The 24,650-nt window shown below is 52.6% G+C and overlaps 11 protein-coding genes across 11 annotated transcripts; 7 read left to right on the forward strand and 4 right to left on the reverse strand.

The window, feature by feature from the left end:
• Nucleotides 1-685: 685 nt before the first annotated feature.
• N7477_001450 (ATP synthase complex assembly protein ATP12) lies at nucleotides 686-1,945 on the forward strand (the record flags this gene model as incomplete). The annotated part of the gene is made up of 3 exons (XM_056963113.1): nucleotides 686-983; nucleotides 1,048-1,817; nucleotides 1,865-1,945. The coding sequence occupies 3 exons, from the start codon at nucleotides 686-688 to the stop codon at nucleotides 1,943-1,945; spliced, it is 1,149 nt and encodes a 382-aa protein (XP_056826032.1).
• A 92-nt stretch (nucleotides 1,946-2,037) lies between these two features.
• Nucleotides 2,038-6,107, forward strand: N7477_001451 (OSBP family protein; the record flags this gene model as incomplete). Its single annotated transcript, XM_056963114.1, has 5 exons — nucleotides 2,038-2,060; nucleotides 2,240-3,462; nucleotides 3,575-4,311; nucleotides 4,374-4,925; nucleotides 4,983-6,107. 5 exons carry the CDS (start codon nucleotides 2,038-2,040, stop codon nucleotides 6,105-6,107), a joined length of 3,660 nt encoding a protein of 1,219 aa, XP_056826033.1.
• Nucleotides 6,108-6,385: 278 nt separating this feature from the next.
• Nucleotides 6,386-8,087, forward strand: N7477_001452 (putative mRNA processing protein (Mss51); the record flags this gene model as incomplete). Its single annotated transcript, XM_056963115.1, has 4 exons — nucleotides 6,386-7,290; nucleotides 7,340-7,696; nucleotides 7,749-7,997; nucleotides 8,060-8,087. The coding sequence occupies 4 exons, from the start codon at nucleotides 6,386-6,388 to the stop codon at nucleotides 8,085-8,087; spliced, it is 1,539 nt and encodes a 512-aa protein (XP_056826034.1).
• A 723-nt stretch (nucleotides 8,088-8,810) lies between these two features.
• Nucleotides 8,811-9,230, reverse strand: N7477_001453 (putative extracellular serine-rich protein; the record flags this gene model as incomplete). Its single annotated transcript, XM_056963116.1, has 1 exon — nucleotides 8,811-9,230. The coding sequence occupies one exon, from the start codon at nucleotides 9,228-9,230 to the stop codon at nucleotides 8,811-8,813; it is 420 nt and encodes a 139-aa protein (XP_056826035.1).
• Nucleotides 9,231-9,641: 411 nt separating this feature from the next.
• On the reverse strand, nucleotides 9,642-10,751 carry N7477_001454 (uncharacterized protein; the record flags this gene model as incomplete). Its single annotated transcript, XM_056963117.1, has 2 exons — nucleotides 9,642-10,122; nucleotides 10,330-10,751. 2 exons carry the CDS (start codon nucleotides 10,749-10,751, stop codon nucleotides 9,642-9,644), a joined length of 903 nt encoding a protein of 300 aa, XP_056826036.1.
• A 773-nt stretch (nucleotides 10,752-11,524) lies between these two features.
• Nucleotides 11,525-12,692, forward strand: N7477_001455 (putative Ras family GTPase (Rab4b); the record flags this gene model as incomplete). Its single annotated transcript, XM_056963118.1, has 4 exons — nucleotides 11,525-11,587; nucleotides 11,644-11,708; nucleotides 11,766-11,800; nucleotides 11,851-12,692. The coding sequence occupies 4 exons, from the start codon at nucleotides 11,525-11,527 to the stop codon at nucleotides 12,690-12,692; spliced, it is 1,005 nt and encodes a 334-aa protein (XP_056826037.1).
• A 297-nt stretch (nucleotides 12,693-12,989) lies between these two features.
• On the reverse strand, nucleotides 12,990-14,182 carry N7477_001456 (NAD(P)-dependent alcohol dehydrogenase; the record flags this gene model as incomplete). Its single annotated transcript, XM_056963119.1, has 3 exons — nucleotides 12,990-13,916; nucleotides 13,979-14,101; nucleotides 14,162-14,182. The coding sequence occupies 3 exons, from the start codon at nucleotides 14,180-14,182 to the stop codon at nucleotides 12,990-12,992; spliced, it is 1,071 nt and encodes a 356-aa protein (XP_056826038.1).
• Nucleotides 14,183-14,850: 668 nt separating this feature from the next.
• Nucleotides 14,851-16,796, forward strand: N7477_001457 (FAD-binding oxidoreductase; the record flags this gene model as incomplete). Its single annotated transcript, XM_056963120.1, has 5 exons — nucleotides 14,851-15,100; nucleotides 15,150-15,267; nucleotides 15,312-16,423; nucleotides 16,475-16,650; nucleotides 16,704-16,796. The coding sequence occupies 5 exons, from the start codon at nucleotides 14,851-14,853 to the stop codon at nucleotides 16,794-16,796; spliced, it is 1,749 nt and encodes a 582-aa protein (XP_056826039.1).
• Nucleotides 16,797-17,525: 729 nt separating this feature from the next.
• N7477_001458 (Het-C domain-containing protein) lies at nucleotides 17,526-19,991 on the reverse strand (the record flags this gene model as incomplete). The annotated part of the gene is made up of 2 exons (XM_056963121.1): nucleotides 17,526-19,548; nucleotides 19,663-19,991. 2 exons carry the CDS (start codon nucleotides 19,989-19,991, stop codon nucleotides 17,526-17,528), a joined length of 2,352 nt encoding a protein of 783 aa, XP_056826040.1.
• An 850-nt stretch (nucleotides 19,992-20,841) lies between these two features.
• N7477_001459 (uncharacterized protein) lies at nucleotides 20,842-22,212 on the forward strand (the record flags this gene model as incomplete). Its single annotated transcript, XM_056963122.1, has 1 exon — nucleotides 20,842-22,212. One exon carries the CDS (start codon nucleotides 20,842-20,844, stop codon nucleotides 22,210-22,212), a length of 1,371 nt encoding a protein of 456 aa, XP_056826041.1.
• A 428-nt stretch (nucleotides 22,213-22,640) lies between these two features.
• Nucleotides 22,641-24,529, forward strand: N7477_001460 (Clr5 domain-containing protein; the record flags this gene model as incomplete). Its single annotated transcript, XM_056963123.1, has 2 exons — nucleotides 22,641-22,756; nucleotides 22,843-24,529. The coding sequence occupies 2 exons, from the start codon at nucleotides 22,641-22,643 to the stop codon at nucleotides 24,527-24,529; spliced, it is 1,803 nt and encodes a 600-aa protein (XP_056826042.1).
• Nucleotides 24,530-24,650: the final 121 nt, after the last annotated feature.

Consider the following 24,650-nt stretch of genomic DNA (forward strand, 5'->3'; position numbering starts at 1 on the left):
TCTTTTTTTTCTCGCTCTTCTCTGCAGATGATTGGTTTTTTAAAACTGGGTGGCCAACCTCGAGCTGTGAAAGTTTTTTTCATCTTCCTTTCTCTTGTGTAAATTACAAAAAGCATGGGCGGTATTCGTCGTTTTGCTCCTGATCTTTTCGCGCTTTGCATATCGATGTGCTATTCACCTGGCTCGGTTTCCTCTTCTGGTGCTAGCTTTTTGATGCTTTGTTCGGTTCTCTGGGCTCTAGATGCAAGATGGAGGGTAATTATCGGCTATCTTTGTCTTTCTTTTCTTTTTCTTTTTTTTCCGAAGGCTGTTGATAATATCCAATCAATTCAAATGCGCGTTCTGATGATCCTCTCAAGAATCACCGTCTGGAAAACGCCTAGAAACTCAGCTCCAGACCGAGTTGGTGTCATCGTACATGTACTGGGCACAGCGTTAAACCCTGCAGTAGTGCAGTAGTCAGATACCCGCACTCTGAATTTTGGAGAATATGGCTTATTACCGGTCAAATTCAAAACCACCTGTATAGCAATTGGCGATCAGCATTGCAGCTGAAGGTGTTACAGGGTAAGCGAACGCGCGGGCCAGAGATCCTGTGGCGCGTAAGTGGCGATCGGGCCGAGACTTCGAAAAGTTCCGCATCCTCCGCGACTATCAACCTCAATCTCGACCCTGAGCTGGAGATATGGCGGGCATTTCTCGCGCTGCATTGCCCTCGCAGCTTCTTTCTCTCGTACGACACAATGCACCCTTGTCCCGCCGCATTCACTCGTCCCCCTTGAGGGCCGCAGTCGCTCATCCCGTTACTGCCCATGGTCCCCCGCCCAAAGCTCCCGCGCCATCGCCGGATTTCCAGCAGAGTACCGAGCAGATGAAAGATGCGAGTTCGATATCGACAAGCTCAACGCAGTCTGAACCTTCAAGGGCCACTGTGTCACTGAAAAAGCGGTTTTGGAAGGATGTCCACGTCCAAGGAAAGCAAGGTAGATTTGCAAGCTGGCCGTTCACAAAGCCTTTTACTGACTATCAATAATTGGTCTACTGTAGGCGAGTACCAGGTCCTTCTTGATAAGCGACCCGTCAGGACACCCACTAAGGAAGTACTCACCATCGCTCACACAAAGCCTCACCTGGCGCATGCGGTCGCCCTGGAATGGGAAGTGATGACCTCTGCTCAACAGGCGTTGAAGAGTCATTTGATTCCCTTGACTTCCCTCGCGGCGCGTGCGGCCGATATTGTTCGGGAGGATGCAGAGGGCGTTACCACTACCCGCGACCAGATCATCACGACTGCCATGCGCTATTTGGACACCGACACTCTGCTTTGCTGGGAACCCGCACGGACGACTCGTCCGCTGGAGCGCGTGGATGGTGAAGGTAAGACCGAGAGCCTCAGAGAAATCCAGATGAAGGTTGCTCAGGACATCATGAGCTTCCTGTCTATGAAGGTTTGGCCCGGTCTTGAGATCGTGCCCATTCTCGACGCCGAGAGCATCCTGCCCGTCTCGCAGCCGCAGGCCACCAAGGATAGCATCCGGACCTGGGTGTCGGAGCTGGCTCCTTATGATCTGGCCGGTCTGGAGCGAGGCATTCTGGCCTCCAAGAGTCTCCTTGTTGCAGTGCGCTTGGTGACGGAATGGAGCGAAAACTTCCGTCACCTCCAAAGCCACCAGACTAAGAAGTTTGGTCTTGAAGACGCGGCCGAAGCTTCGAGTCTGGAGGTGAAGTGGCAGACGGACATGTGGGGTGAAGTGGAGGATACCCACGACGTTGACAAGGAGGACCTGAAGCGACAACTGGGAAGCGTTGTCATTCTGGTTAGTGGGGAGACTCGCTAGAGCTGGAGATAATCTATGTATTATAGAAACTGTATATCATCAAGATTAGAGTCCCGTTTACACGAATTGGGCAGAGTAAACAGTCAGCCACTGCCAAGGCGGAGTGATCGGCGTCTCTTTGCCCTCCTCCTCCCAAGTCAAGCGGCCATTGCGCTTTTAGAAACTCGCACATTCATGCATTTGCAATATCATCCCGAGAATGATGTCCGACAGACCTGAAGGGTACGTTGTTCCCGCACCGCATGGACCCATGGTTCGCGAGCCCTGGCGGTCGGCGATGACAGCACGCCCTCCGTTAGGATGAGTTGACTGGGTGGTGGCTCTGTCCTGGATTGACAAGACCATCCGAGGGAATGGCTTCGGGTCCATTTACATGTGACTAATATGCCTCTCTCTTTTAGACACAAGCGCTCTCGGAGTACGCTAGCGCTTTCCTTACTCCATCGTGATAAATCCAAAGGCGAAGACAAGGAGGACGACAACCCCGCGGACAATTCCGCCTCGACGAATAGCCCCTCGATGACGCACACTCGCAGCTTCAGCCGTAGTCGTCGCAAGCAAACTCAGGACCCAAATCATCCCCCAGTTCCCGAGGACTCCCTCGAGCAAATCGCTGCCAACCAGGGCTCCCGGGGCAGAGACACTATGGATGATAAGGAGGCTTCATCACCTCAGCCGGAGTTGGGCAGCATGTCTCTCGACCAGTCAGTGCGGACTTTCCGATTATTCGAGATCCTGCGCAGTGGTGATACGAATGCCATTTCCAAGGCTATCAAGGAATCCGGGGATACACAAGTGGCGAACAATCTGTATGGAACTACCATTCTCCACCTGGCTCTGCAGTGTGCAGAGCCCCAGGTGGTGGAATTCGTGCTGTCTTCAAGCGAGGGCTTGGATATCAACGCTCGGGATCGTGAGGGCAATACCCCGCTTCATCTTGCTGCCCAGCTTGGACGCACCTCTTTGGTCCGGGATCTACTTAGTCGATCCTCCGTCAACGACGCCGTCGTCAACTATCGGGGTCAAACTGCTCTCGATCTCGCCCGTACACCAGAGATCTTCCAGCAACTCCAGCTGGCCCGGTCTCTCTTCATTGACGAAAAGACCCGGGAAATCCAAGCTCTGCTTACGAAAAAGCAATATGATGAGCTAGAGAAATTGTTGGAGGAACCTCGTGCAGAAGGCATTTTGGACGTCAACAGCCTGGATCTGGTCACCGACCGAACCACAGCACAGACTGGCGGTACTTTGCTACACGAAGGTGCTCGGAACAAAGATGTGCAACTTATTGAGCTTCTTCTCACTCATGGAGCGGACCCTTTCCGACGTGACAAGAAAGGAAAGCTGCCCCAGGATGTCACCAAGGATGACAAGACCAAGGCGATGTTGAAAAAGTCCCCGGCTGCTGCACTTGCTCAGCGAGGTATCCAGGAGAAGGCTATTCTCGGAAACAGTAATGCGCAAGGCCTGGTGGGCCGAGCATCCATTGGAGAGGCACCTTTGGCCGGTAAAGAGGCCCGTGAGATGCGTGGCTATCTCAAGAAATGGACCAACTATACAACCGGCTACAAGTTGCGCTGGTTCGTTCTCGAGGACGGTGTTCTTAGCTACTATAAGCACCAAGGTAGGTTCCTTTCTCTCCTCCCTTCCCCCCCCCCCCGGCCCCCTCCCTTCACAATCGGCCTCGTATGGACAGTGGCATGTTTGGTCGCCTTCATCTAATTTTATACATGCAGATGACGCTGGTTCTGCTTGCCGTGGAGCAATCAATATGAAGATCGCTAGGCTAGATATGGACGCTCAAGATAAGACTCGATTTGAAATCCACGGAAAATCGTCGGTCAAGTATCATCTGAAAGCGAACCACGTTGTGGAGGCCAAGCGGTGGTTCTGGTCTCTGAATAACGCGATTCAGTGGGCCAAGGACGAGGCCAAGGAGGAAGCGCGTCAACGTTCGCAAAACGCAGAAGTTCTTCGTCAAGCCAAGATGGACCAGTCAACTTTCAGCGGAACTCCTTCTGAGTCTGGCCTGAGTCACAAACCCAGCACCAAGGGTCTTGCGCCTCCTTCTCTCGGAGTACCCGGTAGCAGCAGCAGCGTTAAGCTTAGCACACACACCTCCCGTGCGACTCTTGAAGTCACACCCGAGGATGAGGCGGGCTCGGCTTATGGCTCACTCGATGCTCCCAATGAGGTGAACAGAACGATCAGCCATGTCACTACTGCGCCTGATATGGATGGCGATGACGACGAATACGGTGACTATGCTTCCAGTCGTGATTTGCCTTTGGAGGACAAGGATGCTTTGAACATTACTGCACAGTCAACAAAGCTTCAACTAGATCTTTTGGCCAATGTGTCTGCTTCTCTGCAGGCAGAGAGGTCTAAGAACCCAGATATGACTATTTCGGATCCGGCAATTGAGCAAGCTCTTGGTGCCTACGAGGGAGCCGTTAGTAGTCTTAAGGGCTTGGTACAAAACCTCCTTAAGATTTCACGGGATCGTGACTCTTATTGGCAATACCGCTTGAACAGAGAAGAACACCTTCGTCAAATGTGGGAAGAGAGCATGGCGCGTGTCGCTCAAGAGCACGAGGAGTTGCAGTCCAAGATGGGCGAGTCCGAGGAAAGCGGAAGCGCACCAAGCGGGCTCTGAAGGAAGCTCTGGAGAATGCTACTGGTAGCAGCCGGGAGATTAGTGGCCCGCCGTCTCGTATCCTGGCTGAAGACCGGGACGAAGAAGGTCAGGAGGAAGCCGAAAATAAAGGTGGCCAGCGAGGTGAATCAGGCTGGCCTGTTCCCACTCACAAAAAGTCTGTCGCGAAGTCCACGTATTCTCAGATTAGCAGTCTCTATGACTCTGAGTCTGATGGCGACGAATTTTTTGATGCCATTGATGCGGGAGAAATCGAAGTGGAGGACGTTACTAAGTTTGAACCTCAAGAACACGAGGAGCCCGAAGATGCAAGCTCTCAAGCTCGTAATGATAAGGTGGCAGTGATTAAGCCTTCCTTCAAAGGTTACGAAGAGCCTGTACGAACAAAGCTGAAGATGGACAATGACAATAGGCCCAAAATCTCTCTCTGGGTAAGCATTTGCAATCCTTCTATCAGGCGTGGTCCAAAATTTGCTAACCCTTTATAGGGGATTTTGAAATCCATGATTGGCAAGGACATGACCAAGATGACGCTCCCAGTCTCTTTCAACGAGCCAACCTCATTACTTCAGCGAGTTGCTGAAGACTTGGAGTATACTGACCTTCTTGATATCGCAGCTGATCGAACTGATTCAATGGAACGTCTGGTGTATGTGGCTTCGTATGCTGCAAGTGAATATGCCTCGACAATTGGCCGAGTGGCGAAGCCATTTAATCCTCTGCTCGGTGAGACTTTCGAGTACGTGCGGCCTGACAAGGGCTACCGATTCTTCGTGGAACAGGTCAGCCACCACCCTCCAATTGGTGCTGCGTGGGCCGAGTCGCCTAAATGGGATTACTGGGGCGAATCCTCCCTGAGATCCAAGTTCTACGGCAAATCTTTTGATATCAATTTGCTCGGCACATGGTTCCTCAAGCTGCGACCGATCACCGGTGGGGAGGAGCTGTACACCTGGAAGAAGGTCACATCCTCGGTAATTGGCATTATTACCGGCAACCCCACCGTGGACAATTATGGTCTCATGGAGATCAAGAACTGGACCACAGGAGAGGTTTGCTACCTTGACTTCAAGCCCCGCGGGTGGAAAGCATCGTCGGCCTACCAGGTCAGCGGTAAGGTGGTTGACAAAGACGGTTCTCCCAGATGGAGTATCGGCGGTCGCTGGAACGACAAGATCTATGCACGCCACACCCCCGGCTTTGAAGCACCCGTCTCTGGCCAGGACCCCGAGTCAGCCAAGACACTCCTGGTATGGCAGGCTCATGCTCGTCCCACTGGCGTGCCTTTCAACCTCACTCCCTTCGTTATTACCTTGAACGCCCTTCCCGAAGGCCTGAAGGACTGGCTACCCCCGACAGACACGAGACTGCGTCCCGATCAGCGGGCCATGGAAGATGGCGAGTACGATCTTGCTGCTGATGAGAAGCACCGCGTTGAAGAGAAGCAACGTTCCAAGCGGCGAGAACGCGAAACCAACGGGGAGATTTACCACCCCCAATGGTTCGTCCGTGCCACCTGCCCTATCACCGGCGAGGATTACTGGTCCCACAACGGAAAGTACTGGGCGAGCAGAGATGCCCATGATTGGAGTCTTTCGGAAGATATCTTCTAGTCATGTGAAGGGCGTGGCACGATATTGAGACTTTGGGGCCCTAGCATGGGGCTTTTGGGGGTTGTAATTTTGCGTGTACAAAGCATTGTAGTGCTCTGTAATACACGGTCAAGCTCGAGCTCTTGTTTATATTTAAAATGTAGTATCATCAGAGGGCATTGTGAATTTTCCAATTCCTGAAGTTGATCGGACCATGTAGCTCCACAATCACGTGTACGGAGCCTTGAAGGGAAAATCGGCCAACCCGCCTACTTCTCACATCACCACGAACTTACATAATGGCAGGGGGATACACCTGTGTCCAGTGCCTGAGTGTGCTTCGACAGGGGATCCGGGTGTCCGGTACTCCAGGTCGTCTCCAGAGCCTGGCTAATCTGCGACGAAGATCTGCTGTTTCTCCATCGTGGATCCGCAGCTTTGGCTCAGAGCGCAACAACCGCTCCCTAGGAGGGTATACCCCCGAGCAGGGAAAGAATGCCACTGGAAAGACGCCCGCGAATCCGTCACCGTCTGCACCGTCGGCGCAGAGAGCCGCTTCCACGTCAGCCGGTCCCTCCGTCGATACGCGAGCTCTTTTAAAGCCCGACAACCTATTCCACTCCTTCTCGAACTCACCCTCGCCTGCGATCCGCCAACGTGCTGCTTTCATTAAACAGAATGCATTTTGCCCTCACCCGAGCCATCAGCAGACCCGCGCTCCTGTATCGCCTCACGACCCGGAAGCGCGAAAGACATCCGACGAGACCAGTCAGCCGCCGGCCCATTCGCACTTCGAGTGTCCCGATTGTGGTGTCCCAATCTATTGTTCCGAGGGCCACTGGATGGATGACTTTGAGGCTCACCTCGAGGTCTGCGAGACCATCCGACAGATCAACGAGGATGACCATGACTTGCACTCCGGCCGCCACTTCCCTGAATTCTCGTACCCAGGCGTCCAGGACGACAACTTCGTTATTAACATGACCAACTGGGATACCTACATGTACACTCGCGAGTATGATGCTATCAACTCCGATCGTTCCATGCGCCAGGTCACCCGCATGCTCACCTACCCGCAGACCATTGCGAGTGTCCTGCATGAGCTTAGCCCTTACAGTGTCCGTGGCAAGAACCGTTTGACAGGAGAGGGATTAAAGAGTTTGAGCGGTACGTTCAGCTTGGATCTAGGACAATCGATCTCGTGGTCACGTATGGCATGATCAAGTTACTGATATTATTTCACACTGTTATAGCGCTGCGGTATTCCTGCACCCTCCCAAGACGGGTGAAGATGTCGATATCAAGGGTCTGCGTCTGAAGGCTCCTCCAGTCCGCATCTTCATTTTGGGCGCACGGGCGGAGTCCTCCCTGCCCCGTGATGTCTGGATGCAGCTCTCTTACATGTTCCCCCAAGCTCTTCTGCACATCATCTTCATCGGCCCCGAAAGTATGGCCAACCGCGACTCCGAGTTCCCCCTTCCAGAGCGCACCCCCGAGAACCCCTTCGGCGGTATCGTCGAGGACCGTCTAGGTGGGCAGATGAAGATTACCACCTACGTTGACTACTTCCACACCATGTATAAAGCGCAGTACTTCCAGCCCTTTGACCCGTACCTGGACGTCTTCATGCTCTTCCACCCCGGTCTGGGGCACCCCCGCCAGCTCGCACGAATGGACTGAGACTCTTCCTCAGCTCTTGGAGACCAAGGTTCCCATTCTCTGTACCGGATACACCCAGTGGGATATGGAACGTGATATCAACTGGGTTCACGAGAAGTGTGCGGGTGAATTCGATCTTCTGCTCGAACCTGGTGAGAACATATTCCGCAGTCTGCGCTGGGATTTGAATGACCTCGACCCGCATGATGTTTCATGTGGAAACTGGGGTCTGTGGGCGTTCCGTGGTAAGAGGTATGTCTTGTCTTTACCATGCTCAAATGAAAGTTCGACTGGATCGCTGACCTTCTTCACAGGTATGAGGCCACATTCAAGGCGGAGTAGATGCGATCACCACTTTTTGTATGATATAGTTCTTTGTTGGGCACCGACTCTTGTTAGGATTCATGTAGAAGACAGGCCATATTTAGTCCTTTCCCTCGAAGATTCTCTGCTAAGAATCTTGCGATTGACAATTGTTCATCTTAAATTGGAGAAGGTGATTTACAAAGTAAATGTAGGTTCCACAGGCTTTTCCGTTAAATCGCCTTGAACCAAATCGGAGCGACATGCCATTTAAATCGAATGCGGCCAAAAATGGCATCATGCTAATCCTACAAGTCTCCATCAGAAAAAGCGAGTGATATCCAAGCCCGATCATGGAGTACAAGCATCCATGTCAGCATTATTTTAGTCGATCGAAGAATCAACCAAAGATATATAAGCAAGATTAGAAGGTAGAAATCTCAGATGTCATATAAAACGGGTTGGAGAGAAAGGAAGAAAAAGGGTATAGGCATCAAGGTCGGAGAACACATCACAACAACCATAATCGTCGAAGGGGGAAAGAAATGCAAAAAGGTAGGTCGAAAGGATGTATAAGAATAGAGTAAAACGGCCCTGGAGAGCAAAAAAGACATCCAGGACTTGAAAACGCATCACGGAAATTTAGTGGGTGACCATCAGTCAAGATGGTAAACTGGTTCGACAGGCCTGGCGCTATCGAAGGATCCGCAGGATCCTTGCGCGCGTGTGTACCAGCCAGTCAATAGGTGCAACCTGAGCTATTTAAGCCAGGATGAAACCAGCGAGAGCCATGGCACCAGCCGCGACGGCACCAGGAAGCTGGAGCGAAGAGGCTGCGCCAGTTGCTAGAGTAGATGAAGCTGGCGCAGTACCAGTGGCAGCGGCAGCGGTCTGAGTGACGGAGTCAACCACGAGGGGAGTCCTGGAAGCCTTGACTAGCGGAGTGAAAGAGCCGGGGGTGACGCTGAAGGTCGAGCTCAAGCAAGGAGTGCTAGTGCGCATAGGGGTCACAGTCGACGAAGATGAAGAGGAGGGAGTTGGGGTCGGGGTCGGAGTGGAACTCGAAGGAGTATAGCCAGAGGGCACCAGAGTGACAGTTTTGGTCACAGCCGCAGCCTCAGCAGCGAACGCAACGGGGGCCAAAGCCGAGACGAGGAGAATGAAAGCCTTGGTGAGGTGCATGTTGGCAGTGTTATGTTTGTGTTTGTGTTTGTGGGTAGATGAGATTCAGGATTGACGGAAAGTCTGGAGCTTGGGTATGAAAGAGTGAATGGAGCTGGTACAAAAGAAGGCGACAGCCCGTGTCAGGGATCCAAAACGAATGGCACTGGTATCAGTGAAGAAGGCAAGACGTGGAGGAAATGAAGATGCAATCTTAAGGGAGGGCGCTTATCCACAACAGGTTTAGTGGGGCGACGTAACAGCGCGACGGGCGGATTGCGAGGCGCGAGGACTTTCTCCCGGTGAACATCAACCATAGTGATGTCAGTACGGAACTGAGCAAAATTATAGCCGGCGTGGAAGGGTATCTGAAAGTTATACACAGCCATCTCCAAGCTTGTTCATAACGCAAGTGGAACTCGTCCAGCAGAATTAAAATACCCACACGGCGGTAGCAACCACGGCCGCCGTGACCCAATACCCACTAGCATGCAGCAAGGTCTGCACTGAGGCTGAAGCCCCTGATGAGGAACTATCGGCAGCAGTGGTGCCGTTAGCTAGTGTCCCGTTGATATAAATTGTTTCGGTGCCGTTCACATCGACCACGCGCGTGACAGTGGTGTTTTTGGGCTGCGTCCCATTGAACAAGGACTGGTAATAGGTGCTGTTGTTGTTGTCATCACAACCACACTCTTGATACTCTTCGCACACACATACCACCGGCATGGATTCATTACGGTGGTTCTGTTCGTTCTCATAGTAATATGGGTGGCCGTATGGGTAAGCATAGGCACTGTACAGCCAGATGCCCGGGAAGAATGCCAGTGCCGCAACTGGCAAGAGGTACGGAGTGATCCCCAGAGGAGACCTTGCGCCAGCACTATATGGTGTGCGCGCACCGCCAGCATAATATCTGTCATGTATCTTAGTTTTTATTCTTTCTTCGAAAATTGCCATGTCTGGACGATTCTCCTCCGTCCCGAATATGCAGGTCAACTCTGTCACGATTCAGGACCAACGAGAATCATAGGAGTAACCACCGTAGGCAGAGGAATCGTCTGTATGATGAATAGCGTGGGAATTGGGGGTGAAGGGAGGTTAATTTGAACTTGAGCCATACCTTCCACTGCCGTAAGAGGCTCGAGTGCCGGATCCGCTGCTGCTTGACCCTCCGCGATTGCTGGAAGAACTGGTAGAGCCACTGCGAGAGCTACCAGAGCTGCCTGAACTGCCTGAACTGCCTAAGCTGGATGAGCTTCCGCCACGATTGGATCCACTCGAGCTGCTGCTAGACGAACCAGAACGACCCCCTGAAGATCCCCCAGAAGAAGATGAAGACGAAGATGAAGATGAAGATCCTCCACTGCGCCCACCCCCTCCACCTCCTCCTCGTCGCTTCTCGAGATCTAAGAATTCACTGTAGACAGGCGCATCATCGTTCCCGACTAATGCGGATGATTCGGACTCGGGCTGAGGTATAGTGAGTGAAGAGACTCCTGTGGAGCTGAGTAAGAGTAGCGCTGTTGCCCGGGCGAACTTCATGATGTGTATGGAAACGGAATGATGTAGGAAGAACGGGGAAGCAAAAGCAAAAAAGAGGCGAGGGAGAGGAAACAAGTAAGAAAAAGAGCGAGAGGTTCCCTGCGCGGCTCTTGGAGAGGCTTAGTTCCGCGCCAGGATGGGAGCGGAGCGCACAGCCTCCTTTCAGGGTCCGGACACGCCAGGTTCTTTCACCTTTTCTGGAAGATTTATGTCATATACCGGTCCAAGCGTGGGGCAAATCCTGCACAGTGTCTCGAATCAGAGACGTTTATTGATATAAGATGCAGGATGCAGGATGCAAGACCAAGGGTCCGGGCAAGATGACTTCATCGAATCTCATCCGATGCCAAGTCCGCCATGTACGATCGGCTCGTTCAGCGATCATCATTTATTGCCCGGATTCGATGGAAATAGAGATTGTCAGACTATATTGCCTTGGACCACTGAAACACAGCCGCATGAACCCATGGGTCCGTTCGATGGCTTAGACCGGTGTCAGCCACGGTATTATCGAATTGTAGTGTAGTGTAGTTCTTGATAGATGTAGGTGTAGGTCAGGGTTACGGTCAGACTTATGTAGCCGAGTCCCATGTGGATGGACCCCCGAAGATGTCGCCTCGATCAGAGTCTAGAATCAGAAGAATAAGCGTGGGGGAATATGGACAAAGAATTTTTGGATGATCCTTGGCGGTCGGAGACGAGTTGGTCGAGGACCTTTGGCGCTACTCGACCTCATCATCTCCCACATTCCCCGCCGTTCACCTCTGCGCGCCATGGTGCGCTCGCGAGGTCTGTCCAACACGTCTGATGTCTCTTCAGTTCCTGATCAAGATCAGGTAGGCCACATTGCTATCCCCGGCTCATCCTCCGCGCCTCGTTGACCTGTCCTTAGGAATTGGGGAGCATGTACGATTATCTGGCCAAGATCATTCTTCTAGGCCCAAGTGGCGCCGGCAAGTAAGTTCTCAAGTCTTCGGAGCTTCGGAACGTCCTGGCTGACGGTTGAACCAATAGGTCCTGCGTGCTACACCGATTTGTGAAGAATGAGTGTACGACCACACCCCCTCATTGATTAGTGACTGTCGTTAACCTTTTTCAGGGCGAGTCCTATCCTCGCAGACCATAGGAGTCGAGTTCGCCTCGCGCATCGTTAAACTGGGTACCGGCGCAAGGCGAAGACGGATCAAGTTGCAACTCTGGGACACTGCAGGCACCGAGCGATTTCGAGCCGTTTCCCGTTCCTATTACCGGGGAGCTGCAGGGGCCATTCTCATTTATGATGTCTCCTCCTACCCCTCGTTCGCTGCCCTTCCTACCTTCCTCATGGACGCCCGAGCGCTAGCCTCGCCTAACTTGACTGTTCTTTTGGCCGGAAATAAAGCCGATTTGGCTGATGCGACAGAGGAATCCGACGATGCAGGCCGGCCTCCACCGACACCGTCGAGCACGTCGAGCAAACAGTCGTCCTACCCGTTCGATGCCGCCGGCTCCATACGCTCAGCCAGCTACCTAGGCTCCGGAACCAGGATGACAGCCACATTTGCAGAGGGTCGAGAGGTTAGCCGAGAGGATACGTCTCGCTGGGCGGCCCAGTCGAATATCCCGGTAGCCGTCGAAATCTCGGCTCTCACCGGTGAAGGCGTGGAGGAAGTCTTCCAGCGGTTGGCCCGCATCATCCTGACCAAAATCGAGCTGGGGGAGATTGACCCGGATGACCCGCAGAGTGGCATTCAGTACGGCGATGGCGGTCTCTATCACGGAACCAGTGAAGCCTCAAGTATCAGAAGCCGCGCCACGCTGGACGAAAATGCTCTTCCCCTTCACCGAAGCTCGCGACGACACGGGAAGGGTGGACAAGGCTGGAAGGGGGGCATGAGGGAATGGGAAGACGTGTTTCGCCTAAGTGGCCCTCAGTCTCGGAGAAATAAGGGTTGTTGCTAAATGGCTTGGTGACATTCAACCTGCGTTGGTTTTTGATTTTCCCTCGTTAAATGCCTTGCACGATACCCCTTCTGACGTTCGCTCTATTATCCATGATTGTTCTACCTACAGATACTCCTTATAATATTTGCATTCCTCTCGGGCGAGATTCTCCCGAGGATGTCATTTGCGTCTCTTTACGGGATCAAAAGGCATAATCAATCGAACAACCTTCTTCAATATCTCTTTTGGAACTCCATTTCTCATTCAAACAAACTCTTGAACATCCTTCATTTTCATTAGACATAAACCGGGGCTTTACGCGTCGATACCCGCAATGAGCGTCTTGATGCCCTTTCCAGCCTTGACTTCCTTGAATGCCTGCTCCGCCTCCTCGAACTTCACGGTGCCGGTGATAAGTGGCTTTACGTCCACCTTTCCGGTCGAGACCAGCTGGACCGCCAATTTATAGTCTCCGCTGCTGTAGCGGAAGCTGCCCTTGAAGTTCAACTCTTTGGAACAGGCAGCCATTATTGGGAAATTCATCTCATTTCGGCCCATCCCACCCTGCACATATGTGCCACCGTTACGCAGGACGTGAATACCTGTGTGGACGGAGGGCTCGGCACCAGAAGCGTCAATCGCGACATCGGCACCAGGACCCAGGTCATTCTCCACCCTCAGGCGGTCGGCGTTCTCAGTCGCCGGCACCTTGCCGGGCATGAAGGTGCCGGACACTCCATAGTCCTTGGCAAAGTCCAGGCGAGGCTGCTGGATATCTACCACAATCACCTTGGAGGCACCAAACGCAGTTGCTACCGCACAGCACAAGAGACCCACAGGCCCGGCACCAAAGACAACAACCGACTGACCGGGGCTGACCTGTGCCTGCCGCACAATATGGACGGCGACACTGAGAGGTTCCATCAGGGCACCCTCCTGCAGCGAGAGATGTCCGGGAAGTTTGTAGCAGAAGTCCTCCGGGAGGACATAATATTTGGCCAGGGTACCGTCATAAGGCGGGGTCGCAGCAAAGACCATGTTCTCACACAAGTTGTACTTGCCACCCTTGCAGGGCTCACATCGACGGCAGGCGATGCCGGGCTCCATGGCGACCCGATCGCCCACCTTCAACGAGGTGACAGCCGATCCGACCTTGCTGATCACTCCCGCCGACTCATGCCCCAGCACCATTGGGGCCTTTACGACGAATGAACCAATTGCGCCGTGTTCCCAGTAGTGAACCTGTCACAATAGATCTAGTCAGTTTCCCTTGGTTCCCCCGGATTGAGCTGGGGCCGACTTACATCACTGCCGCAGATTCCGGTGTATTTGACATTAATGATCACATCGTGAGGGCTTTTCAGCTCGGGAATGGGGCGATCTTCGAACTTGACCTGGTGGATGCCTTCTAGGACGAAGGAAAGGTTCTATACACCGCCACGTTAGCGGACAGTTTCCTGGAGTCAACACCGTGGAGCTCGCCCTACCTGAGTCGTTGCGGAAGCCATGTTGGATATGTGAAAGAACTAGAGGATGAGGGAGGAGAATCCAGAAATTGAAATAAGAAATCAAATAGAAAGGATGAGAGCTTTGATAAATGGCCGGGAAAATAGATGCCAACCGAAAGCAGAGCTCCCCGCAGTCCGCCCACGTTCGCGCGACTTTCCCTCAGGTGGATCCAATTGGGATTTTAACCGCGGCGGTCTTTTACCCGACTTTTGCCTATGTGAGATGTCACCACGACGCCACTTGAGTCCTGCTGGCTAATGACTGTGGAAAAAAAAAAAAATATCCCATCCAGGATCCACGTGAGCTTTCGGGTGTATTGGTCCTGCTCATGCTCAGATGCTCATTGTGCACCAAGATCTTTTTAAGTCTAGCGCCTTATCTACTGCACTGGACAGGATGCCAAATCTCCTCGAAGTCATCATGAACTATATGCAGTACTCTCAATTGCTGTAGAGAACGATCTTAGTTCACACCAAAATAAGTTAACACAGGAATAGATTATCTATCGGTAGGAGCCTAATACCTATCCCGGGGCCTGCTTAGGGGCGGGGAATCTGAGCTTGACGACTTGGTCGGCCGTCGGTTGGAGCGCCAAGACTCATGCGGAGAGATTGACTTGCTCAGCGGAACTTCTTCTTCTGTACTTTGCGCTTCTGCACACCTCACCATGGTTCGCCCATTCACGCCGTCTCTTCGAGCTCTACGCAATGTTAGACCTCGACCACTTTCGTCTCTGTCGCAGCAGAGGCTGTTTGGCGCTTCTGCCCGGTGCCTAGCAAATGAGAAACAGGCGTCATTCAAGAGCCAGCTCTACGAGAGCACCCAGCAGCGGCTCAAGCGCGAGCGGGCCGAACAGGAGCGGTTCGCCCAGTACCAGCCTCAGTCAGCAGGGGGTCGCTATGCCGCTTTAGTGTTTGGTGGGTTGCATGACCGATTCCTCCATCCAGATCGCTAATCCGTCGCTAGCTTTGGTCTTTTTCTCAACCGGTGCATACTACCTTGGCTCCCTCAAGCCTGCCTCTCTTCCCAAAACTTCGACCACCACCCTCGCAGATCTCGATCGCCCCAGACACAATGTATCCCCGTCCAACTTGCAGGCCGCGTGGACCGACTTTGTCGAGATCCTAGGCAAAAGAATGTTTCCACTTCGCCGGGAGATGTGGAAACGCACTCCGGATCCGACTGGTCGTCTTATACCCGCAAAGATGACGAGAAGCCATTCCTGGTTCTCTACCCCTCGACCACCGAGGAGGTTTCCCGCATCATGAAAGTCTGTCACCAGCGAGTGATTCCAGTCACCCCCTACTCTGGTGGCACAAGCTTGGAAGGTCACTTTGCATCCACACGTGGTGGGGTATGCATTGACTTCCGTCGCATGGACCGGGTCTTGAGCCTTCACAAGGATGATTTGGACGTGGTCGTTCAGCCGGCCGTGGGCTGGGAAGACTTGAACCAGGAGCTGGCCAAGGATGGCCTTTTCTTTCCCCCAGACCCGGGCCCTGGAGCTATGATTGGCGGCATGGTGGGCACTGGCTGCTCGGGAACCAATGCTTACCGCTACGGCACAATGCGTGAGTGGGTTTTGTCCTTGACCGTAGTCCTTGCCGATGGAACCGTCATTCGAACTCGCCAGCGTCCGCGTAAGTCCAGCGCAGGATACGACCTCAACAAACTCTTCATTGGCAGTGAGGGTACTCTCGGTCTTGTAACTGAAGCAACGCTGAAGCTTACCGTGCGGCCTCAGAGCCAAAGCGTGGCCGTGGCCAGCTTCCCTACTATTCATGATGCCGCTCACTGTGTCACACAAGTGGTGAAGGCTGGCATCCCTGTCGCCGGCGTCGAGATCCTGGATGACGTCCAGATGAAGTGCATCAATGCCAGCGAGAGCACGAGTCGTCAATGGAAGGAGGCCCCCACCATCTTCTTCAAATTCACAGGGACGCCCGCAGCCGTGAAGGAGCAGATTGACATGGTGCAAAAGCTCGCCAAGAACGCCTCAGGCAAGTCCTTTGAGTTTGCTCGGGGCGAGGGGGAAATTGAGGAATTGTGGAGCGCGCGGAAGCAGGCCCTGTGGAGTGTGATGGCCATGCGTAGAAGCCCCTCTGATCATGTCTGGACCACCGACGTCGCGGTGCCAATGAGCAAACTGCCTGACATTATCGAAGCCACCAAGGAGGATATGACCAAGAGCGGCCTGCTCGCCGGAATCTGCGGTCACGTTGGCGATGGTAACTTCCATGGTGAGTTCTCCTCCCGTTCGGAATATTAGGTCTTTCTTTAACCACAAATAGCTATTATCCTGTTTAATGACGGCGAGAGGAAAGTGGCTGAGGATGTTGTCCACCGCATGGTTAAGCGAGCCGTGGAAATGGAAGGCACCGTGACCGGCGAGCACGGTGTTGGACTCGTCAAGCGAGATTATCTTGCACATGAGCTGGGCGAATCGACAGTGGATGCGATGCGTCGGGTAAGTCGAAAAGGTTCTCTTGATTTCTCCAAATAAAACTAACGTGGACCCAGTTGAAACTGGCATTTGATCCGCTCTGTTTGCTCAATCCGGACAAGGTTGTTCGAACTCAGCAGCCAGCGCCGGGTGAGATCAAGGCATGGTAGTCCTTGGTATCGAAATTTATCATGCAATAGTGTTGTAATATTATACTGACGGTAAACACGAGCAAATATCTACATTTATAGGTGATGACTATTCGTCATGCCGAAGACTTTCAAAGCCCCAAGCTCTCTATTGGAAGACATCTTGAATACCTCGATTGTAGAGGGATATCAAAGTAGCGATGTTTGTTGCTGCTGTTGAATGTATCTCGCGCCGCATTTTCTAATACTCAAGCGCCGCGTCCAATGATGTATCAAGGGTCCGATAAAAACTCTTCTTCAGGATTTGCGATCTATGAAGTATTGATCTTCTACCAATAAGGCAAAAAGTAAAACTCGTGCTTCTCTAGGTCGAAAAAGAAGAACAAGGAGTAATTATTTAGTCGGAATCATCTGATCCTGACTGATGGTGGTGCCGATGATGACGGTGACGGTATCGCTCACGCTCCTCATCGGTTCCACTTCTGGAGCCTGAACCACTGCTGGAGGGTCGCTGGTGATGATGATGTTGATGATGCTGAGAGCGCTCTCCATACTTCTCACCATCGCCACTCTCGAATCGCTGACCATAAATCTGCTCCTGGAAGACTTCTCCCTGAGGCCGGTAGCTCGGCTGCTCAAAATCGCCAAAGGCCCCGCGGGGTGGGCCGCGGTAGCCTGCCTGGTATTCTCTTTAAAAAAAATCGTAGTTAGTCTCGATAAGTAATCGATGGATATCTTGTGACTTACTGTTCAAATTCTCCGCGGCGGGGGGGAACCCTGCGGCACAGTCTCAAAGGCCGGCTGGGGAGGCCCATACTCGTAATGAGTCTCGATTCGCTGGTACTCGGCCTGACCATTTCCATAAGTCTCTCGTCGCTCTTGTTGATAATAATCTCCAGACCCCTCCTGTCGGAATTGCTGATACGGGTCGCCCTGCATGGAAGGGTTGAGAGCGTACTCGGTACGGAGGACATCACCGCCAGGATAGTCATTTCGAGGCACGGGCCGGTCACTGTAGAATGTGCTTTTACTTTGATACTGGTAACCTCCTCCCTGTTGAGGAGGGAGGGAGCCACCGTAAGATTCAGTCTCGTGGTACTCGTTGTGTCTCTGAGTGTGACGACTTCGGTGCTCGCGGTTCACGTCCTCATCGTCACTGTCGTGTTTCTCTGTCTTGAAAGTCTTTTGGTCGATGGAGCCACCATCACTGAGAACCATAGAGCCTACGCCCCCGATGAGACCGCCGACAAGACTGCCCAATGCACCCCCTCCTAGGGCCTCGGAGGCGATCTTTTGAAGACCAGAGTTGCCAGACTGGTAATCTGCCCCGCTAGCATTGTGGCCTTTGGGCAAAGCGATTGGCTTGCCACAACCGTGTCCGCAATCCTCTACACCCTCTTTGTGGTTCCTTCCCTCAAGAACGCCGTCACGGCTCAATTGATCGCGAAGGGATTCACGTTCCTCATCACTCTTCTCACTCCACCACTGCTCCACGGTTGAGAACATGGTTCGTCGAATGTCACTCGCACCGTCTTCTCCGTGTACTCTCTGAGCGGGGTGATGGAAGATACCAGTGATAATACGGTTCAAAGTGCGGTCAATGTCGATCTCTTCGTCATCCCACAACTCCATCAATTGTGGCACAGCCCACTTGACGCACTGAGAGGCAATTCGTCCAGCAGGCTCGTTGAGGACATTAGAGAAGTGATCCTTGGAAAGCATGGAGTGGGTGGGATCCGACGAAGAATCGTCATTGAAGACGAGGTGCTGCTGTTCCCGACTGCTCTGGATCACTTCGGAAGAACCGGTTTCTAGTTCAGACTTGACCTGTCTGATGATGGGGAGTACATATGGAGCGATGATGGAGAAGACAAAGACAGTGATCTGGTCTTGAATCTGCTCGATCAGCTCGGGCAGCACTGGAATCTTCTCGATGGCTTCATTGATCGCCTTCAAGAGATGGTCATGCCACTCTAGCACAGGATAGATCTGCTTCTGGACATCGTCCAAATAACGAGTCCACTCTTCCGGCTCGCGAGGAGATATTTCCTGCTGGTTGTGGCGTGCATCTTCGGCCTTGGCCTTGAAGTCATCCATCTGCCCAGCCTGGTCACTGTCCCCGAGGAGGCCACTAGGAATCTTATTAAGAAGATCTTGAAGAAGGCTCTCGGAAGGACTGTCATTCTCCGACTCCATGATGACACCTTCCAAAGACTGTAGCTCAGACTGCTTAGTCTTGTCGGAAAGCTCACCGAGCACTGAGTGAAAAAAGTCAACACCACCAAATGTGCCAGTGACAACAGGATAAACATAATCCTGAGCTCCCGGCAATTCGAGCACGGTGTTACGTCCGACGTGAGGGAATACATCAGTCTCGCCCATCTCAATGAGAGCGAGCTCAGTATAGTTTGAATGAGCAGCGTAATCCTCGAGGCAGTGCAGACCGGTGCCCAGTAAGCGAAGGGCCTCGTACAGATCATCGTTATCTCCAGATCGTGCATAGCGACGGCCGTGTTGGATGGACTGGCCAAGGACTCGACGGATCAAAGCAGCAGAGGTATCAATATCCATGTCTTCGGAAGCGATATAGGCTTTCAAACCGGTCCGTGGATCAATCGACAGCTCCCGCTCATCATCCACAGGTCCACGGAGACGACGGTCATAGAAGCGTGCGTCTTCACCCTCGGCATAGCCCTTGGGATTGTCGATATGCTCGGTAGGCTGGTAGCAACCGAGACGCTCAGTGGTAACCTCAAACTCACGAGTTCCATATCTAGATCAATACCGGCTTAGTTTTATACTTGATCTGAAGGGAGCGTGCAGGAGGAAACAGTGACCGGAGAACCATAGTAGGAATGAGAAAAGAAGAAAATAAAGTCAAACCCACCCAAAGCTCATAAACCCTAAGACCCATATTAGAATGCGAATAGCCTCCGCACTGACATATTTCACAGTGCCCACGTCAACAGCTTGACTGTAGTCCCGAAGCCAGTTTCCAAAGTATACTCGTTTGACGTCGAGCTTCCCGAACTTGCGCCCGCCGGCTATGCGTGCCAGGAAAAGCGACAGAAGGGTATCCTCGATATCCCCATGGCGCCAGTTCTGGCCTTCAATACGAGACAAGGACGCGATGTTCCCTGCGCCAAAGCCACAGGCCTGGCCGGAGATAGCGAGGAGAACGAGAAGAGAAAGACACAGCTGAATGGAAAGACCCATGATTACGAAGATCAGGAGGAGAAAAAGGAAGAGTTTCATTCACTATGGTGGGGGTGACAACCATTACGCTTGGCCGTCTGATCGGCTCCGCTGCGTGGCTTGGCTCTTGGCACATGAGTTGGCATTGCCAGCCGATGCAGTGAGGTCAGGGCATGGAGACGTCTCGGTTTGAAAATTGGTCGTTTGACGCTGCCCCGTCCCGAGTTCCAGAGTTGCTGTTTCATCATGACCGGGGTAAGCTGGGGGGAGGCAATGATGACTGAGCATCCAGATTGAGCAAGTTTAGCAGACAAGAAGAAGTCAATGGTAACAGGAACGGAGACTAGAGATATCGAAAGAAGTCATAATTGATCCAAGCCGATCACAATTCAGCAAAATTCCGGGATCTAAAAGAACAAAGGGAGAAAAGAGGGAAAAACTAAGGGAAAGGGGAAAGAGGCTGACTGCGCATCCGCCTTCGCATCCGCATGCGGCCGCGTTCCCCGTTTCCCCCGTTCCCCGTCTTCGGCTTCGGCTTCACCGCTCCCTTCTAGCTTTTCCATGCTACATTCGGTTTCCCTCTCAATATTCCTCCCCAATCCCTGATGTCTGATTTTCGCCCTAGTGCTTATGCCTAGACTTATCATGCGCCGCAACCCGTCGTGAGCTGCATGATTATTTTCTCCCCCGCTTACCATCTCCCCACTCCGCCCGCTTTCACCTCGGCGCTATCTACAGCCTTTCGAACCTTCTCGCCTTCTCAGTACTCCCCTGTGCCCCATACCTTTCCCACACGGTACCGCCTCCAACGACAACCATGCGAGCTGCGACTCGGTTCTGAGTGTTTGTTTCGAGTTTGGTGGCCATTACCATGGCGCGCACCGACAGTCACTATGCCCGGGAGCCGGTCTTCCAAGTTTCGAAGGGTCGCATGTCTCGTGACTCCACGTCTTCTTTACGCTACATAAAAGAGATGCGCTCCGCTACTCAAGCGGGCACGGAAGGCCGATGGACTTCCGAGAACTCCGGACCGGCCCTTTCACCTTTGGAAGCAGATGCCTCACACGAGCCGTCTCTATTCTCGGAATCCTCCGAGCCTATCCAAGCCCCAGAGGATAGACGCGGGCCGGTCCGCTCGAAGACCACACCAAATATGACCTCGAGTGAACCATCTTGGACTGTCGAGTCCACTCACTTGATGTCTCCCACGGAGCTGGATGAATCTCCTGATGGCCACGACCATGGGTCGCAGAAAAGCAAACATATCAAGCCCAAAGTACATCTCAAACCGATGCTCCGGAAGATGTCGCGTGATGAGGCGCCGTCAACATCCATTGATCTGTCTCGTTCATCAACCGAGCAGGAGGGACTGGGAATTTACATGAATCTCGATCGGGATCGGCGCCCCAGCGACTCGCTGACCGGGGTAGCCTTCCGCAGAACGCCCTCCGGCTTTCACAATCGGTCCACCAGTGGGACGTCTCAATTTTCATCAGGGACTACCTCGAGTGGTAGTAGACGGGGTTCACAATATGTGCATCCTTTGCGTCCCACGCCCCGCGCCTACACACCGCCACTGAGTCAATCATATCAAACTCCTGAGAATGAGAACGAACAAGAGAATGAAAGCCCGGAAGTTGAATCACGAACCCTGGCAAGCCTGGAAACACATCGGCCCACTCGCGCTGCATCGGGGCCCGTTCCGCGGCTTTCCTTGCAGATTGAAAGTGACGTTTTGATCCAGGGAATTCCCAACTTATCGCAAACCAATGTGGCCGGCCGGCCCTCCTTTGGCTATGCCCGTGATAATGGAAGTACTTTGGATACCGCTTCTCCGATCTCTCGGTCCTCTCTTGACTTCGTTTTTCGCTCTCGCACCCGGACCAGCACAGACCCAGTATCCCGAGCAGCTGCCATTCAAGCTGCCCGGCAGGCATTCGAAGAGAAGGAAGCAGCCAAGGCTCGTCGACTTGAAAAACAACAGAACAAAGCCGAAGACAAGCAAATCTGGCGTCGCGTGAAGCGCAAGCAGTCAGATGGCCCGGAGTCCCCGCCTATCCAACCTAACGAGATTCTTTCGGAGAAATCTTCACCATCGAAAGAAACGAAGCGGCCGGGAGTACGTGATCAGCAACGACCGACCTCGTGGAAATCACAGTCGAAAAACACCTGGATGCTCTTCATGACGTGGCTTCGGACACGCATTTTCAAGATTCGTCGCAAGCTTCGGAAGACTAGCTGAGCTGGTTTCTTTCCTCAGCGGACCATCCGTGTTCATAGTCCAATCATTGAGCCATCTAGTTTCTGTTTTTGCAAATCTTAGGAGGGGTTTCTTCGATCGCACATTTTGGCGTAAGACTCTGGCGCTTAGAATATCCTTGGGTGAATTTAGTGTTTTCAGTGGAATATTATCATCATTGTAAAGAGAAAAAGAAAAGCATCGTATCTCATCGGTAGGGCGCTCGTATCCAAACTCTGGGAGGCTGTGAGGGCACGTGATCGTTAAATGCCATACTTGTCGCTCTGCACAGCCGTCGTATTCGCTTTTGTCTACGCTACGGCGCACAGCAGCGACAACAAACGTCTGATAAGACAGCTCTGTTTCTTACGTGTTCTCGGGATCTTTTTCAGCCCAGACGCGCCTCCATTCGGAGGAGCGCGTCCACCGCTATGGTCTACGACTGGGCTGGCAAAAGAGACATTTGCTACCAGCTCTACATCCAAGACAAAAAACCTTTGGAGGAGATTATGGAGTATATGAGAAACGCTTATCAATTTGCACCAAGGTAAGCTCCCCGAGCTTTCATTTGATATTGAATCTCCCGGAATCGCGCCATCGCACCTCAAAATGCTAATTCTAAGCCGTTTCTAGCAAGCGCGCATATCAAACTCAATTCAAGCGATGGGGATTTCCATCCAAACAAAACCCAGCCCACAAAAATGTCGAGTTGGTTGCCCGGGTCAAAGAGCTTTGGGAACGGAACACGAACCAACGTGATATGCTTCGCCTCCTCAACGATGAAGGCTTCGAGATCAAGGAACGTGAGTTAATGCGTGTGCGCGCGAAGAACCGCTGGCTGCTTCGCGTCCCCAATGGCATGAAGACAGAATCCCATGCCGGAGCCGGAGCCCAACAGCCCGAGGACGAAGGTCTTCTTGCATTGCAGCAGGAAGTTTACAAGCAGGATGAAGGCTTTGATGCCGTCGATACTCTTCCCCCCGAATCTGATCTGTCTGCTGCCCCCGAAGGCCCGACGTCGCCCGCCTTGTCCCCAGAGGTCATGGCAAAGCGCAAAGAGCGCCTGGATCACTTGAAATCAGAGAGTGCCGAGCGTTGGGCTTCCCGAAAGCGTCGACGACGCACTCGCGGGTGGGCTGGACTGCCAGCCGATCCGCCTGGGCCTCCTCGCTTCCCTTCAGAAACCACGATCGACGAGAGTAAACAGTATTTAAACCTGGACAACAATTTGTATCGTCAACTCAGAGATCATTTCCAAAAGATATGCGAGGAAGCGGGTTTCATCAAGAAAACCATAGCTGGCCCAGAAAGATGGCAAGCGGCGAAGGACAAATTAATCCATGAGTCTCCTCATCTCCAGCAGGTCTTCAATTCCGAACCCAACCAGCGCGACGCGAAAGCTCTGGCCTTGGACGTTGTCTGTATGGATGTCACAAAACGGATGAGAACGTTAGAGCGGCGAATGACCATCGCCGAGGCGAAGAATGTATTGGGTGTCAACCCGGAGGAAAGTCGCCAAATTCGGAATGCCTTCTATGGTACTCTCAAAGCAGACCATTTCACCAGCAAGCTTGAGGCAGGCGACGAACACTGGCAGGAACTCAAAGCACAGTGGATTCGCAACTCATCATTGCTTCAGCGGATCCTTGAACCAGGAGTAGCCGACCCAGAGCACACAAACCGCTTAAAAGCCCTGGAAGTTCTCTGTCGTGATGTGATGAAGCGTCTCCGTGATGATCAAACAAAACGAGATCCTGCTCGCAAGAGATCTAGGCCACGCGCCGATTCGCGAAATGCGACATCAAATAGCCCCCAAGTGGGCAACATTCTTGGCAACGGGATCAATAATGGGATTAGCACCCTCGCATCCCAAGCACTTGCAAGCGCCCCGATCAGCGCCAGCGAAATTGGTGATATGCAGATTGATCCCTCTTTGCTACAGGCAGCTAACGATCCATCATCCTTTTCTGCTAATACACAGCACGGGGCGGGTAACGCTTTTGAGTATATGGATCCAATGCTACATACCACATTACTCCATAGCCTCATTTATCTCCAGATCAGTCCACACAGCCAGATACCGGAAATCTCGACCAAAAATTGGGCCGAAAAACTAGCAACGCGGTCTGTGGAAGAAATAAGACAATTGACCGCCGCGAAGTACCCCTACGCGGTCATCAGCAAGATTGAGGGTGTGGATAAGGATGAGCACGAGAACGACTCTTATTTTCCAATTGATGAAGACCACGAACTGGATGACTATTTGTCGCACGTTCATGGAAGAAAAGCATTGCTCCTCTTGACGTTACAGCAAATGTGAAAGTGTCCAGAAAGTCTGTATTTGAGTACTTTGGCCAAAGGCCAATTAAAATCCCGATCAAGATAAATCCCAACACTAATGACACTACTGCTCATCACATCGGCCATATCTGATTCAAATG

Source organism: Penicillium maclennaniae (genome assembly GCF_028827695.1).
Source record: "Penicillium maclennaniae strain IBT 15551 chromosome Unknown utg000002l:1.0-2354659.0:1.0-2356205.0, whole genome shotgun sequence".
Taxonomy (NCBI): domain Eukaryota; kingdom Fungi; phylum Ascomycota; class Eurotiomycetes; order Eurotiales; family Aspergillaceae; genus Penicillium; species Penicillium maclennaniae.